General features: G+C 47.4%; 3 protein-coding genes across 4 annotated transcripts; 2 read left to right on the forward strand and 1 right to left on the reverse strand.

Moving 5' to 3' along the window:
- Positions 1-453: 453 nt before the first annotated feature.
- LOC139835101 (uncharacterized) lies at positions 454-2,746 on the forward strand. Its single transcript, XM_071825080.1, has 3 exons — positions 454-571; positions 1,708-2,101; positions 2,215-2,746. Exons 1-3 carry the CDS (start codon positions 454-456, stop codon positions 2,744-2,746), a joined length of 1,044 nt encoding a protein of 347 aa, XP_071681181.1.
- A 3,936-nt stretch (positions 2,747-6,682) lies between these two features.
- Positions 6,683-9,530, forward strand: LOC127330937 (retrovirus-related Pol polyprotein from transposon TNT 1-94). The gene is made up of 3 exons (XM_051357016.2): positions 6,683-6,790; positions 7,117-9,404; positions 9,494-9,530. Exons 1-3 carry the CDS (start codon positions 6,734-6,736, stop codon positions 9,528-9,530), a joined length of 2,382 nt encoding a protein of 793 aa, XP_051212976.2. The 5' UTR covers positions 6,683-6,733.
- Positions 9,531-14,252: 4,722 nt separating this feature from the next.
- Positions 14,253-16,682, reverse strand: LOC127330938 (BTB/POZ and MATH domain-containing protein 2-like). 2 transcript variants are annotated; one of them, XM_071825827.1, is made up of 2 exons: positions 15,806-16,682; positions 14,253-15,727 (listed from the first exon to the last, which is right to left on the reverse strand). In XM_071825827.1, exon 2 carries the CDS (start codon positions 15,717-15,719, stop codon positions 14,559-14,561), a length of 1,161 nt encoding a protein of 386 aa, XP_071681928.1. In that variant the 5' UTR covers positions 15,720-15,727; positions 15,806-16,682; the 3' UTR covers positions 14,253-14,558. The 2 variants fall into 2 exon arrangements, with proteins under 2 accessions (XP_071681928.1, XP_051212979.1); XM_051357019.2 differs by having other exon boundaries at positions 14,253-15,733.

A 16,682-nucleotide genomic window follows, 5' to 3' on the forward strand; every position in this document is an offset into this window, starting at 1 on the left:
TGAGGTTCTTGAGCTTGTTGCTAGCTTTACAACAAGCCCAAGTTCATCGAAAACGGAATCCGCATGCATCTTCTATTGCGTTTTCGAGTTTGGACGTCTTTACCGTTTCTTGACGGTGGGAGACTCCCTCTCTAAAATCATCTAAAATGTTCTGTGAGGAGTCTCCATATTTCCAGTTTTTGTTGGGGTTCTATTCGTCGTTATCTTTCCAACAAAATTGGTTTCATGCGATTCGGAGTTCGGGAGCAATAGTTATTAAAGAAAAGGGAAAAAGGAAAAAGAATAAAAAGAAAAAGAAAAAAAGGGAGGGGCAGCCGGTCGGCCGGCCGGTCTGCCGGGCCACGCGCCGGCCCACCCGGTCGTGATCCGGCCCGGGCGCCATTGCCATCCGGGTGGCAACCAGTGGGCTTGGCCACCTCATCCGGCGGCACCCGGTTACCAACCGGGCCGCCGATGGAGGCCCCGGCCGGACCGGCCTCTCCGCCGGCTGGGCTTAACGCCCAGGCGCGGCCCACCTGCCCCGCGCTCCTCCTGCTTATCCGCCGCCCAGCGCGGCTATCTGCCCAGTCCGGTTCTTTGGGCCGGTCGGACCGGGCCACCCGACCGGGCTCCTCGGTGCCCAGGCCGGTCGGCCAGCTGCAGCCGGCTGGGCGATTCTAGAGCTGTTTTTTTTGCCCGTTTTTCTTGTCTTTTTCCCCCCAACAGTTTTATTTGCTCCCATGCTATAAATAGGCTTCTTCCACCTTGAGCCAAACCAGTTCTTCCCATTCTCTCACCTCCATTGTTGCTATTTGAAGAACTTGCTCTCCCCCTTGATTCCTCCAACCATTCTTGCTCATATTTGAGGATTTGAGAGAGGAGATCTAGATCTACACTTCCACCAAACCGTTTCTTCTCTAAGTGAGGGAATCTCTTGGGATCTAGATCTTGGAGTCTTTGGTTGACTTTCCCCCTTGTTCATCCTCTCCAATCTCATCCTAGCATTCGTTGCTTTGGTGGGATTTGAGTGTGAAGGACTTGAACACCTCCGGTGTTCTTGCTTTGCATCATTGCATAGTGTTGAGCTCTCCACCACGATTTGTTCGAGTGAGAGACCGTGAGCTTGTTACTCTTGGAGGGTGACCTCCTAGTTGGCTTGGTGATTGGTGCTCCGGTGATCTCTTCAAGAAGATTGTGAAGAGGCCCGAGCTTCTCCTTCGTGGAGCTTGTGAAGTGGTTGTGGAGCTTGCCATCTCCGGAGCGGAGGAAAAGCTAACCATAAGGAAAGGGCCATTATCCTTCGTGGGTGTGGTTCGGAGAATAGGGTGAGCCTTCGTGGCGCGGGGAATCCTTCGTGGGACCTCCACTCCTCCAAACGTGACGTACCTTGTTGCAAAGCAAGGGAACACGGGAATACATCCTCGTCTCCGCGTGCCTCGGTTATTTCTATACCCGAGCTCTCTTTCCTTGTGATAGCCATCGTGCTTGAAGTACATATATCTTGCTATCACTTGTGCTACATATATCTTGTGCCTATCTTGCTTAGCTCTAGTTGCTATTGTTACACTTATTTGAGCTTAGCATATTTAGGGTTTGTGCTTGTAAACTAAACGATAGTTTAATTCCGCATTCATACAAGACAAATCCGCAAGAGTTTGTAATTGCCTATTCACCCCCCCCCTCTAGGCGACATCTCGATCTTTCAGTTTGCCTGGAATTGGTTACCAGCGAACGGGCACTCGGGTGGCTTACTGCTGGGTTTCCGGGATGAAACCTTCGAGGTGGGGGAATGGAGGAAAGGGGTTTTCTTCATCTCCGCCAAGATCCTCCAGCGGAATATCAATATGATATGGTGTTTCATGCTGGTTTATGGCCCGGCTGACCACGGGAGAACGGACGAGTTTCTGGGGGAACTTGAACGGGTGGTCGCTGAGTGTCAGGTCCCATTGGTGATTGCGGGAGATTTCAACCTCATCCGCTCCGCTGGGGATAAGAGCAATGACAACATTAATTGGCCTAGGGTGCGCCGGTTTAATGAGTCCATTGCTTCCATGGCGCTGCGGGAGATCAACAGGGCAGGGGCCAGGTTTACTTGGACCAACAGACAGCTGAACCCAATCCGGTGTGTCCTGGATCGTGTCTTTGTGTCCACGTCCTGGGAGGCCAGTTTCCCCTATGTTCGGTGACTGCGGTTACTAGGATTGGTTCAGACCATAACCCGCTTCTGCTCAATAGTGGGGAGGAGACGAGGTGTTTACCACCACGGTTCTTCTTCCAAACCTGGTGGTTTAGCGTGAATGGCTTTGGGGAGCTTGTTAAATCTAAACTTGACCATTTTCTGCTAGAATTGGGTCCGCATCGGGATTGCATTGACCTATGGCAATGTGTGGCGCGCAATCTACGACAGTTCCTTAAAGGCTGGGGTACCAACCTGGGCAAGGAGAAGTGGCTCTTCAAGGACCTGCTATCCCAGGTCGAGGAGCTAGATCGACGGGCTGATGTGGCGGGCTTGGACGAAGAGGGATGGGCCCTTAGGTACCATCTGGAGGACCAGTTGATTCTATTGGATAGAATTGAGGAAGAATACTGGAAGCAGAGGAGTAGGGTGCGATGGACTTTGGAGGGGGACTCCTGCACCAAATACTTCCACGCCATCGCAAACGGCCGCCGGAGGAAATGCTCTATCCCGCGGCTAATAACACCACAGGGGGAGGTGGACGACCAAAGGGACCTGATGGAGCATGTCTACGACTTCTATCGGGGCTGATGGGCGCTACTGGGGAGGACAGGGTGTTCTCCTTGGCTCCAGACCTTTGGGAGGAGGGCAAGAGAATCTCGGATGGGGAGAATCTGGCCTTGGAGCTCACCTTCACGCTAAAGGAGTTAGATGAGGTTCTCCTAAGCATGAAGCCGGACTCGGCACCGGGGTCGGACGGCTTGCCGGTCCTGTTCTTCAAGAGATTCTGGGGAATCTTGCGAGGACACATCCTCGCGCTGCTCAATGACTTTGTCTTGGGAAGGGTGGATATTGCGCGCCTCAACTATGGGATTATCACGTTGATCCCCAAAGTCAAAGGAGCGGACACTATCAAGCAGTTCAGGCCGATAGCACTAATTAATGTCATTTTCAAATTTGTGGCCAATGCTTTCGCTATTCGCCTGGCGCCGCTTGCTCATAGCTAGGATGATCGATCGTAGTCAGACTGCGTTTATCCGTGGTAGATGTCTACATGAGGGGGTGCTGGCCTTACATGAGATTGTGCATGAGCTTAGAGTGAAGAGGCTGGGGGGGCCTCCTCCTCAAGCTCGACTTTGAGAAGGCCTACGACAGAGTGAACTGGGACTTTCTCCAAGAAGTTTTGCTGAGGAAGGACTTCTCGGCCATGGTGTTTCACCGCTTGATGCAGCTGGTCAGGGGTGGCCAAACTGCTATCAATGTTAACGGAGAGGTGGGACCTTTCTTTCGAAACGCGCGGGGAGTACGGCAGGGCGACCCACTCTCCCCGATCCTCTTTGATTTCCTGGTCGATGCGTTGGCGGCCATGCTGGCTAAGGCTAACGCGGCAGGTCACATCAAGGGGGTGGTGTCACATTTGATCCCGGGGGGGGGGGGGGGGGGGTCACACACCTACAATACACCAATGATACGATGATCCTGACTGAACCGACGGAGCTAGGCATTGCTAACCTGAAATTCCTCCTCCTATGTTTCGAGAACATGTCGGTTTGAAGATAAACTTCGACAAGAGTGAGGTACTGGTGACAGAGGTCCCAGAGGAGGAAAAGCGCAGGGTGGCAAACCTGTTGAACTGCAAGCTGGGGACCTTTCCTATGCGATACCTAGGTCTCCCGGTGAGCAGCGGTCCGCTAAGGGTAGCAGACTGGGAGTTCCTCCCGGAGAAGGTGGGACAGCAGGTGGATCCATGGCAAGGCCTTTTTCTGGCCTCTGCTGGGAGGTTGGAGCTCACCAACTCCTGCCTCTCGAGCCTGCCTATGTTCGCGATGGGAATTTACTTGTTACATGACTCGACCCACTACGCGATGGATAGGTCAAGGGCAAGATTCTTTTGGGAATGAGTCGGGAACACTAGGAAGTACCACATGGTGGATTGGGCGACGGTGTGCAAGCCCAAGGAGGTTGGGGGTTTGGGGATCCTCAACACGAAACTCATGAACATCGCACTCATGCTGCGATGGATCTGGAAGATTTATCAGAATGAGGAGGGTCTATGGGCGGACCTCCTTTGCGCCAAGTATCTTGGCGAACACGACTTCTTCTCCACAGAGGTGCCGGTGCGGGGGTCACAATTCTGGAATGCCATCCAAAAAATTAAATGGCACTTCAAGCTGGAAGCGAAGCATACGGTTCATAACGGGAAATGGACCTACTTTTGGAAGGATTGGTGGGTGGTGCCGGGGCCCCTGCGGGCCCGCTATCCTCGCCTGTTTAGCTGTTGTACCCATCCGGATGTTACGGTCCATGCAACCCGAGTGCTCGGAGGGGTACCCGGGGAATGGCGCATCCGGTTTCGGAGGCAATTTAGCCTGGCGGAAACTGTCGAGTGGGATAAGCTGTGCAGGGAAGTACATGCCTTACCGGTGGAGGAGCGGAACGACAGCGTGTCGTGGTCGCTCGAGAACTCGGGGATGTTCTCGACCAGGTCCGTCTATCACGGCCTGATGCAAGGGGCGGCTGTCACACATTTCAAGGAGGTCTGGCTCACCAGGGTGCCTCCCAAGATTAAAATCTTCATGTGGCAGCTCATTAGAAGGAAGCTCCCGTCGTGCGAGCAAGTGGCCAAGAGGATGGGACCCTCCAATGGCTGTTGCGTGTTGTGTTGGGAGATTGAAGATTGTAATCATATCTTCTTCACATGTCACATGGCTAGGTTCATGTGGGCTGGAGTTAGGGAACTCCTTCATTGCGAGTGGAACCCGGCAGGGGCCGGGGATTTCATCGCACTTGCGCAGGGTTTGGCAGGCCCCCTTCGTAGATTAGTTTGGTTCACCTTTGCGACCCTTAGCTGGTCCCTTTGGAACATTAGGAATAAACTAACTATCAAAGGGAAGATGATCGGTAACCCGACTGACGCTTTCTATCATATGCTTATTCACATGCAGTCCTGGAGGGTTCTGATCAGACGGAGAGGGTTCTGATCAGACGGAGAGGGTTCTGATCAGACGGAGGGACAAGACGCTGCTGGACGTGGCACGGGATGAGGTCAGGAGGCTGCACGCGAGGGCTAGGGCCGCAAATTAGCTATATCATTCGACCCACTTCAGGGCTTTGTATCGATACTATGCTGCTTTGCCCTCACTTGCTGGGGCGGATTGGACCTGTTCTTGGACCGGTGTCGTGTGTGTGGTGTGGTTATCTTGTATGAACCGTAACTTTGTGTTGAACCGTTACTGGGCTTTATGTTTCTGGCCCATGTGGCCCATCTGCTGTGTATGTGGCTGAGCTATATATATTCTCACCTCAGTACCGTGTAACCCTAGACAGAATAGAGAGTGAGCTTCCACCCACAAGGTTAGCCGCCGCCTCTGATCTCTACATGGTATCAGAGCTCTAGAGGATGGAGGGGGTGGCGCTGGAGATGAAGACCCAGTGAGTGGATCTGTTGGAGGCTGCGAGGGATTTGGTGGTTCTGCATCAGGAGGTCTGAGGGAAGTGTTGTGGCAAGGCTGAGCCATGGGAGACGATTTGGCAAAGGCACTGGACAGGCTGGCGGAGATCCTCACCGCCAAGACTACAGAGGCTACGGCTGTGGCCAGGTCAGGAGATGGGGCTCTACTTGCTGGAGTCTCACAGGCAGAGGGGGTGCAAAAGCTGGAACTGGCACCAAACGAGATTAAACTGGAGGGTGTTAGCAATTATTTGAGCTGGTCTAGGAGAGGACGGCTGTTGCTGAAGACGAAAGCTTTGGAAGGATATGTTCTGGGAGAAGTTGTTGAACCTGTTGAGAAGCAAGGTGCCGAGTGGAAGAAATGGAGCACTACTGATTCAGGAATACTTGCGTGGTTGCTCAGCTCTTTAACCCCGCCAGTTGCTGCATCTGTTGAGGCACTGCCTACTGCAAAAGAGGTATGGGAAGCTTTGTCTCAGATGTATTCTGGTAAGGGAAATGTGATGCTTGTTTCTCAACTTGAGGATAGACTGCATGATCTCACTCAAGGTGAAAAGTCAGTGATGACTTATGTGGGGGAGCTGAAGCAGTTGTGGGCTGATTTGGATCATCTTGATCCTTTGGTGCTCACCCATACTGAATGTGTTGTGGCAGCAAAGAAATGGATTGAAGGCAAGCGAGTGCTCAAGTTTTTGAAGGGTCTGAATCAAGACTTTGAGAATAGGAGGGCGAATCTGATGCATGAAACTCAGTTGCCTTCACTTGAAGCTGCTATTGCCGCTATTGCACAAGAGGAAACAAGACTGAAGTGCAATGGAAAAGGGGAACTTACACAAAGGCCTGCCTATCTTGTGTCTGAGTGGCAGCAGACCAGAGAGTGCTTCAACTGTGGAGTAAGTGGCCACCTTGTCCATCAATGTACAGCTCCACCTCGCCGAGGCAGAGGAGGTTTCAGAGGCAGCAGGTATGGCAGGGGATACTATAGAGGTGGTAGAGGCGTAAACGGAGGAAATTACTACCACAACTCGGGCGGTCCACAAGGAGGGGCCGAGCCAATATGACATTCTGAGAGGGAGGTAGATCAGTAACTCAGAATCAGGGAAGTGTTGAAGGGGAAGTGAAGAAAAATGAACAGCAAGGAGAAACGAGCTTCGGGCAGTTTGCTCATTTTGTCTACACCAAAGGTAATACAGAAAATGTCTCTCTAGATGCTCATAAGCTTGATTCTGATTGGGTATTAGATTCTGGTGCCTCGAGTCATGTTACTGGTAATAGTAGAGAGTTTGAGATGTATAATCAGTACCCATCTACATACCATGAAACCATTCAAACTGCAGATGGTACTGCTCAACCTGTAAAAGGTGTTGGAGATGTCCAGTGTTCATCTAACATAAAGTTATCCTCTGTCCTACATGTGCCTGCATTTCCAGTGAGCTTGATCTCTTTGAGTAACCTGGTGGATCAGATTGATTGCCGCATTATTCTTGATAAGTATATGTGTTTAATTCAGGAGAGGATGACTGGAAGGAAGCTTGGGGACGGAATCAGATGTAGAGGGTTATGGTACCTGGACCGAGAGAAGCCTAAGTTGCTAGGATACTCAGTGGTGCTCGCAGCGGTCCAAGGTGATAAAGAGAGCAAGGCCATGATCCATCATTGTCGAATGGGGCACATTTCCTTTGATAAGATGAGCAAAGTTTGTCCTGATGTAATGAGTAGAGTAGACATGAACAAACTGAAATGTGATGCATGTGAGTATGCTAAACATACCAGAACATCTTATGTGAGTAAGGGGCTGAGAAGTATAGCTCCCTTCGCTCTTGTGCACTCTGATGTATGGACATGTCCTACTATGTCGATTAGTGGAATGAAATATTTTGTAACCTTCATTGATTGTTATACCCGCATGACCTGGGTGTATCTTTTACGCCACAAAGATGAGGTGTTTCAATGCTTTCAGGACTTCTGTGCATATGTAAACACTCAATTTAGGGTGCAGGTACAAATGCTCAGATCTGATAATGGGACAGAGTATGTTAACAACAGATTTGGCAGATTCTTATCCGAGAAAGGTATCATGCATCAAACTTCCTGCCCAGATACTCCTCCCCAAAATGGAGTAGCTGAAAGAAAGAATCGACACATATTAGAGGTAACTCGCTCTCTCATGTACACTATGAATGTACCAAAATTTCTATGGAGTGAGGCAGTTCTAACTGCTACCTTTCTTATTAATCGCATGCCTTCACGGATTTTGGGCATGAAATCGCCATGTGAACTTTTATTTGGAGAAAACAAATTTCCTGTTGCCCCCAAGGTCTTCGGCTGTACTTGCTTTGTCAGGGATCACAGACCATCAGCAAGTAAGCTTGATCCCAAGGCTGTGAAATGCATTTTTATTGGCTATCCTCCCGGACAACAAGGATATAAATGTTGGAATCCAACTGAGCGCAGAACTTTTGTGAGTATGGATGTCACCTTTCGTGAATCTGAACCCTTTTATGGTGAGCAAACAGACTTAAGCATATTGTTTGAAGGTCTTGATCATCTGTCACAGTTGAGCGCTGATCAAGAGGGGGAGAATACAAACGGTACAGTCACACCTGCAGAAAATTACGATGCAACAACAAAGGGTCAACCTTCTCCGCTGGTGATTGGATCGGATCTGATCTCTTCAGAGTCTGAAGCTGATGGTGCCCATGTAACTGCACCACAACAGGGTGCCCATGTAACTGCTTTACAACAGGGCCAAGAAAAGCAACTTCAAGTGTACACAAGGAGGCGACGTCAGAATGTTGAACAGGGGGAGAATGCTGAACAGGGGGGGGAAGATAATTTGGTACAGGGGTCACAAATACAAGAGGAAGAACAATATGCTGAAGACAGACAATCTGCTGAAGATAGTTCATCGAGTGCACCGTTGGAGGTGAACTCAAATATCACTAGAGGATCGGCAGACCTACCAATTGCACTAAGAAAGGGGACTAGAGCAGCTACAAGCAGACCTGTGAAGAAATATGGGTTTAATGTTCATGATATCAGCAACTATGTGTCTTATGAAGCCTTGTCACCCTCCCATCTGGCATTTGTTGCGTCTCTCCAATTAGTGCATATTCCTACTGATTGGACAGTTGCAAAACAAGATCCTAAATGGTGTGTTGCTATGAGAGAAGAGTTGGAAGCATTAAGGAAGAATCAAACTTGGGAGTTGACTACCTTACCAGATGGAAAGAAAGCTGTTGGATGCAAGTGGGTGTTTACAGTCAAACAAAGTCCGGAGGGAAAGATAGAAAGGTATAAGGCAAGGTTGGTTGCAAGGGGATATAGTCAAACATATGGGATTGACTATGACGAAACCTTTGCCCCTGTGGCGAAAATGAACACTGTGAGGATCTTGATATCTTGTGCAGTTAATTTTGGATGGCCACTACATCAGCTTGATGTGAAGAATGCCTTCTTGCATGGTGACCTTCAGGAAGAGGTGTATATGGAGGTGCCACCAGGAATGGCTGCTGCTGAAAATGGAGGTAAAGTGTGCAAACTAAAAAAGGCTCTCTATGGTCTGAAACAATCTCCAAGAGCCTGGTTTGATCGGTTTAGAAGGGCCGTGTGTGCCATGGGATATAGACAGTGCAATGGTGATCACACTGTGTTTTACAGGCATTCAAACCAAAGGATTACTATTCTGGCTGTTTATGTGGATGATATCATAATTACTGGGGATGATGAAGCTGAAATACTCAGATTGAAGAAGTGTCTAAGTAGGGTTTTTGAGGTGAAGGATCTTGGCCAACTCAGGTATTTTCTTGGGATAGAAATAGCACGATCGGCAAGGGGCATAGTGTTGTCACAACGCAAGTATGTTCTAGACCTGTTGAATGACACAGGAATGATGCAGTGTCGAGCAGCCGCAACCCCCATTGATCAAAATTATAAGATAACAGCTGAATCTGGAGAATTGGTGGAAAAGGAAACTTATCAAAGACTTGTAGGAAGGTTGCTATATTTATGTCATACAAGGCCAGACATTGCTTATGCAGTGAGCGTTGTAAGTAGATATATGCATGAACCAAGGACTGGTCACCTAGATGCAGTACATCGAATTCTGAGGTACCTAAAGGGAACTCCAGGAAAAGGGTTATGGTTCAGAAGTAATGGACATCTAGTAATAGATGGTTATAGTGATGCTGATTGGGCAAGTTGTCTTGATGACAGGAGGTCAACTTCAGGATATTGTGTATTTGTTGGAGGTAACCTAGTATCATGGAGGAGTAAAAAGCAACAAGTTGTATCAAAGTCATCCGCTGAAGCTGAATACCGTGCCATGTCTGAAGGATTGAGTGATATGCTATGGGTAAAAAATCTCTTACGTGAGCTGAAGGTGCTAAGAGATGGTCATTTAAATGTTTGGTGTGATAACAAGTCAGCAATATATATAGCAAACAATCCAGTCCAACATGACAGAACCAAACATATAGAGATTGACAGGTTCTTTATCAAGGAGAAATTAGATGCTGGAATTATCAAGATTGATTATGTGAACACTAGACAGCAGATTGCAGATTGTTTAACAAAAGGACTAGGAACAAAGGAATGCAACTTGGCTTGTGACAAGATGGGGATGATAGATATATATCACCCATCTTGAGGGGGAGTGTTGAACCGTTACTGGGCTTTATGTTTCTGGCCCATGTGGCCCATCTGCTGTGTATGTGGCTGAGCTATATATATTCTCACCTCAGTACCGTGTAACCCTAGACAGAATAGAGAGTGAGCTTCCACCCACAAGGTTAGCCGCCGCCTCTGATCTCTACACTTTGTATAGTGGTGGTTGCTTTATTTATAAAGCTGGGCCAAGTGGCCCTCCATTTGAAAAGCAACACGCTAACGCGTACCATAATGACAAGTTCTCGGGGATAGTATACGGGAACCTACAGGGAGGACATTTCCCCTTATGTGTGTGTGTCATCATGTCAGGCAAGGAAAGATTAGGCCTACTCGTCACTGTCATTTCCAAATAGCGAAGGAACTTTCCTGGCCATATTTGATTTCTTGCTGATGTTGCCGACAGGAACCTGTCAATTCACAGAAAGGAATTCTCAGTTTAACAGATATATTGGTCAACAAATAACATTTTTCCATATTCCAGGTAAGACCTACAGTGCATGTAGTAGTCTAGGATTGTTGAACTGGAGGAAACTTACAGTGGCAGAAGAAGACTGCAACCTTGTGAACACAAGAAAAACTCAGATGGATGTAAAATTTCAGTCCTGCACCTGCTTCTTCTGCATTTGCAGAAACTCACAGATCATCTGCCCCTATACTTTTCATTGAATTTGTGTCCATGTTGCGCTAATTTCCCAAGAGAAATATCTTGCACAAACAAATATATATCAAATTAATTCCTGGCTGCATTTTCTTAAGTTGTAATGGACTTTTGATCATCGTATATACCGTGCAATGCATTGTGTTTACACTTCAGCAATGTTTGCCCTCACAAACGGGCTGCACGAATATTACCAAGCTACTGATTATCCATGGAGAATTGCAGTAGGATTCAGTTGGTCCAAGAGTAGCACATTATAAGTAAAAAAGGCAGCTCCAAGAATCTCCTGGTCTATTCTAGCACGTATACAAGTGTGCACTAGACAAGGAAATGCATCTCCATCTATGGTTCTTTAGTTTACCGGAACTGAGAGGCAACAAAAGGCATGACCAGGTACATGCTCCCAAAATCAAACCCTGATGAAGGCTAAATTGAATGGCTACTAAAGCGCCGTTTACCTGTCTGCCGCACTTGATGAAGGCCAAAGGTGCAATCTGCACAAGGATATTGGCAATAGCTCCACACTTCAGCAGCACTCGCAATCTGCAGCATGATTTGCATCGCGCTCAGTTGTGCATATACGTGAATTTGCCAGAACATGCAAACAGATGGGAGTGATGATGCATATCCTCTTGCTTTCCTGTAAACTGATGTTAGTAGACAGTGATATGCTATCAGCCTATGTTTCAATTTGATATTGAATAAGAAAATATGTATTATGCCGGGGATGAGGGGAAACCACGTATTTCAACATGAGCGTACTTCCAGAAAGTATCTGTACAAGAATTAAAAGGCCACAGGAAGTGCATATCACACACTGATAGATACACAAGGCACATCAAGTTACTCTTAATCAGACCAATATACTTCTCCTTCCCAGAGTTTCGTGAGCGAATGTGCAGAGACTGACTGGTGAGGAACAAGTGTCTTTGCTGCTCTGAACATTTCTTTAACAGAGAGAAAGTAGCTTCAATTTCTATGCATAGACATGAATGATTTAGTGCCGGTCTGAACGTCTGTTGCGAACTTATAGAAATTCAAGCACAACCAATTATCGCAAACTCTTAGTTGGTCATAATGAAAAGAGAACCAGCAGACCATAGGATAAGGTTTGCAGAACAGTTCAACATCTTAAATTCTACGCAGCATACAATAGAAGAGTGTAGCACACACAACAACAACAATACGAGCAGCTGATACCCATTGTGCATGAAAGTGATACTAATATCTGAGTATGCTCATCAGATCATGTAACTGCCAACTATATATCAGAAAAACATACGTTTCTAGGGGAAGGATGGAAAACCCAATTTGAACAATAGCCTGCTTTTAAAAAAATATTTAGCAAGAACTAACAAGACACGAGGAGATGCATATCAAATTGGTTCAGTGTTAATCTGAGAGTTAGTTGCTACCGTAGAGAAATTCAGGCATGACCAATGATCTGGATAGGACATGGTTAGTCAACAAAGAATCAGCAAATCCCAGTAAACCATATTGGAATCGCTAAAGTGAATGGCTACTAAAGCGCTGTTTACCTGTATGTGGCACTTGATGAGGGCTGAAGATGCTACGTTTCCAGGAGTGATCTGCAGCAGGATATTGCCAGTAGCTTTGCCAGAACAAGCAGGATATTGCCAACAGAGGCACAACACCTCTGCATTCACAACCCTGACGAGTAGAAGCACGAAATACAACACCCACATGTTCAGCATAGCTTGATTTTGTACCCCAATGATAGAAAACATTCTCAAAGGATACAAATCTAAGGAAGCACAAACGAAGGAATATAACCCGTCAGGCAGGAGTATACACTCTACAGAGAGAATATAGCCTAGGTGTAGTAGGTAGAATCTGGCCTGGTCCGGGAGGACGTCAAGGCGAAAATGGAGAAGCTGAGCAACCCGCAGCCAAAGGTCAGATGGAACGCGTCCGACGCAAGGCCGGCAGGCCTGCTGAGGAGCTCGACAGCGGAGTAGGTGACATTGAGGGTGAGGAGGAGCTCGAGGAAGCCCATGGGTGGGTGGAGAACCACCGTAATCGGAAGCCGGTGCTAGTCAGCGTGGCGCAATGGAGGGATGGAGGAGTTGCAGCAGGCGAGGCCAGGGCAGGTAGAGGAGGATAGGGAGAACAGGAGGGAGTAGGCGAGGCAGCAGTCACCGCTGCGGACGACACCGTAGTTCAGGTTCCACGGCTTGGGATTCGACATTGCCAATCGCCGCCGTCGGAGACAAAAGTGATGGACAGATAAATCTGGGCTTTGACTCTGGCATTGCTGCACCTGGAGTAGTATTCACCCGAGGGCCCGACAACAGTCAACAACAACTCAAAAAGAGGTTAAGTTTTTTTGTTGAGAGGAAATAATTGTCTCAGCAACCCTGTTTGTACTCATCATAGTTTCAGCTAGACTACTACCGCATGGAACATAATATATAGTATTGCCATACAATTCACCAACCAAGAAAAAATCAATCAGATTGTAAACCAAACAATTATCCATGAGAATGCAAGACGAAAGGAACAGTAACAAGTTTGGTGCTCTAGCCTGCACACTGCAACTTGTCATATTTCCTGAAAAATAGCAGCTGTGCACTTGCTGTGTATAAGTATATAGATAAATCCTGTGTGCTTGATAATACAATACCAGAATGAACCACATCATACTAAAAAGATTTCCATACTTCCAAGTTGACTTACATGATACTAAAACAAAATAGCATGTGCTACTCTAGGATCCTTGAACTGGAAGGAACTTACAGTGGCAGAAGAAGACCACAAGCTTTTTTATACGATTCACATCAACATGTTGTGTATTCAGAACATATGCATGTACTCTCCATGGATGCAGCCTAGCCAATTTGCGCCCAACCCTGTAGAAAAACAATATCTAGAGTAGAACAAATAAAATGTGAACTTTGGGAGAATGTTACGAGAAATTTCAGAACAGAACTAGTTACAGGAAAGTAATTTGAAATTTTTTCTTCAGCTGAATTTCAAAAACGGAACTTTGAGAGAATGTTACGAGTAATTTCAAAATGGAGAATGTAACAGCAAAACTAGAAGACAACAGTAGAAACTGATAGATCACTAGAGTCAGCAGAAACACAATCGAGCTGTGCAAAAACAAGCATAAATAAGATGCAAGCTAGCATACTCTCCTTGGTCTAGTTGCATTATTAGATATCTTATCCTCGAAATTGTCCATGCCAGAAATCCTGTAGGTTAGTTATAATTCCTTAATCCTTCGCTTCATGCGAAAAATAACTTCCAGCTTAAACGGAAAGGTGCATCTAGAAAAGTTGCACAACCTTCCTACCATAAAACATCTTCATAGTTCTACTTGATAATCACCAGAAAAGGTTTTACATGGCAGGGAAAGGCACAAAGGAACAATGTACGACACAATACACAGAGAAACAACTAGCTAGGGAACTTGCACAGATATGATTACACCTGACATTACCATCCAATTTCATATTTGCCAATATGTTGCATCTTTCTAGTTCAGCAGATAGGCAAACGACATGATTAAAAAATAAAAGACATGCAGACTAGCATCTACCTAGGATCCCATCCCATATATGCATAACAGTGTTACTTCAAGTATTACAGCCTCATTATATCCTCTATCGCTTCCTCTTCTTGTTCTTCTTCTGATTGGACGCAAGCTTGGCAATGAGCTCCTTCAGAAGAGAGGGATAGGTCGTAGTTATATGCTCCCAGCCATCAGTTGCCATTATTTTCTCCAAACATGGGAGAGATTGGACTTGGATAAAATTCAAGCATGCCTCCTTCAATCTACAGCAGTGGTGCCGCTCAGCTAAAGAAAGAGTGGATCCCACCGAGTTCACACCTATGTGCTCAGACAACTGCTTTTCACATAAGAACTTGAGCTGCTGAATATCATATCTGTCTGCTGCTACAAACAACTCTTGCAGCCATTGCAGCCACATTACATCTTTTACCGCTTCCTCCACTTCTTGTCTTTCTCCATTCTCTATGTTGTTGTAGTTGTCCATATCAGGAAATGAATCTGTGTATATGAAGCTAAGCAAAGCCGCAAACACTTTAGCTTCCATGTCTTTGATCCGTATAACAGTAGACGTAGTGCCCTCCGTCATGGGGCCAAAGAGTTGTGCCATGAAGACTTTTGATCGAGCTGCGAGCACACATCGGTGTGCAGCGAACGTCTCACCGCTGACCTCAAATGTCACATCAGCACCAATCTTATTTTGAAGGAGATTGTTAAAATGATCATGTATGTCAGAGAGGGCGCCATCAGCATCCTTGGAAGTGTTGAGATCATTGCAAACCATGATGTCACACCGGATGGTGAAACAATCATCCTTCAGGTAAGCCGATCGTTCAAGGGCATCTCTTTTCATAAATTTCAAGGAGCCCCAAAAACTAGATTGGCTGGAGAAGCTGAATGTTTCAATTGCACGGATGTATATTGGATTTTGATACTCAACCTGGTCAACAAAGCTAAACTCGAACTTGGCCTCCACAGCCTCTTCCATATCGTCATCGTCACGGCTTAGGATGAGAGAAATGAAGTCGGAAGAACCCGACTCCTCACCGTTAGGACAGTAATAGATGCACCATTTATGGCCTCCTACCAGGAAAGGCCCAGACATGATGGTCTCACCGGTGGGTATCTCTTGTACTGTTCGTGAGTAGTCGTTGACCACAAGTAGGTGGTACCCGCTGTCCGTGCCGGCATTGACGGCCAAGGTGGTGGACAGATTTCCATCGGTGATAACGGATACACCGGTGAACGACGGCATGACGAAATCTGCGACTGGATCCAAAATACAGTCACCATTCACATCCAAAGTTTTGGAGCTGAGATGGATGAGTTCAGGTGGCAAACCTGATCAGCTCCTGCTTGCTAAACCGTCGTCCGGACAAAGACAAAGATCCACTCGCTGTGTCGCCGGGTGCCGCTTCTCCCAGGAAACAGAGTGCGGCTCGCTGGTAACAAACAGTAACTAGAATGCAGTTTGCACTACTGTCCAGCGATACCGCTGCATCACCTGAGCAAAAAAGATACAGAAACTGTGCTGAAAAAAAGATGCACCATTTATTTCAGCAAACAAAAAAGATTGCCCCAGCTCATGATGCTGATAACAATCAGCTGCCCTACTGCTAGCAATGCCAACCTAATCTACCAAACTGGGGTAGTGAACGCACAGGGAAGTGTTTACTTCAGTGGACATGACCCTCTGTAACGCAAAAAAAAAAAAAATCCAGCAGACCCAATATTGTACTAGTAAAGAGAACCAATCTTTCATCAGATCGTGATTTCAATTGATCGGTTAGGCACCAGAACGAGGAGGGGATCTTCAGTCTCCCGCTTGATTGACCAGCTTGTACAGGCAGGCAGACAGACAATGTAGCTCCAGTGGTACTACCCCCGTTCCAGTGGGATACATAGGAAAAGAAAATGTCGGCAGCTCACCGGGGGAGAGAGCGGCGAGCTTGGTGGATGTAGGCCATGCTCGGGCTGAAGTAGGCTCTCACGGTGGAGAAGCTCTTCCGGCCGGAGGAGGTGAACGGGCTGGAGGCGGCGGAATCGTGCAGGGCGGCAACAGCGAGCAGGCTTGCAGGCGGCAGCCGAGGCTTTTGCAGGGGAGTCAGGCTGGAGGAGGCGCCGAACGGTCCAGGCGGCGAGGATCGGTGGGCGGCCGGCGTAACCTGAGAGGCGGCGGCGGCGGGTCGCTGGGAGAGGCGGGGACTTTTATGTAAGC

The sequence above is a fragment of the Lolium perenne genome, chromosome 2 (assembly GCF_019359855.2).
Source record: "Lolium perenne isolate Kyuss_39 chromosome 2, Kyuss_2.0, whole genome shotgun sequence".
NCBI lineage: Eukaryota > Viridiplantae > Streptophyta > Magnoliopsida > Poales > Poaceae > Lolium > Lolium perenne.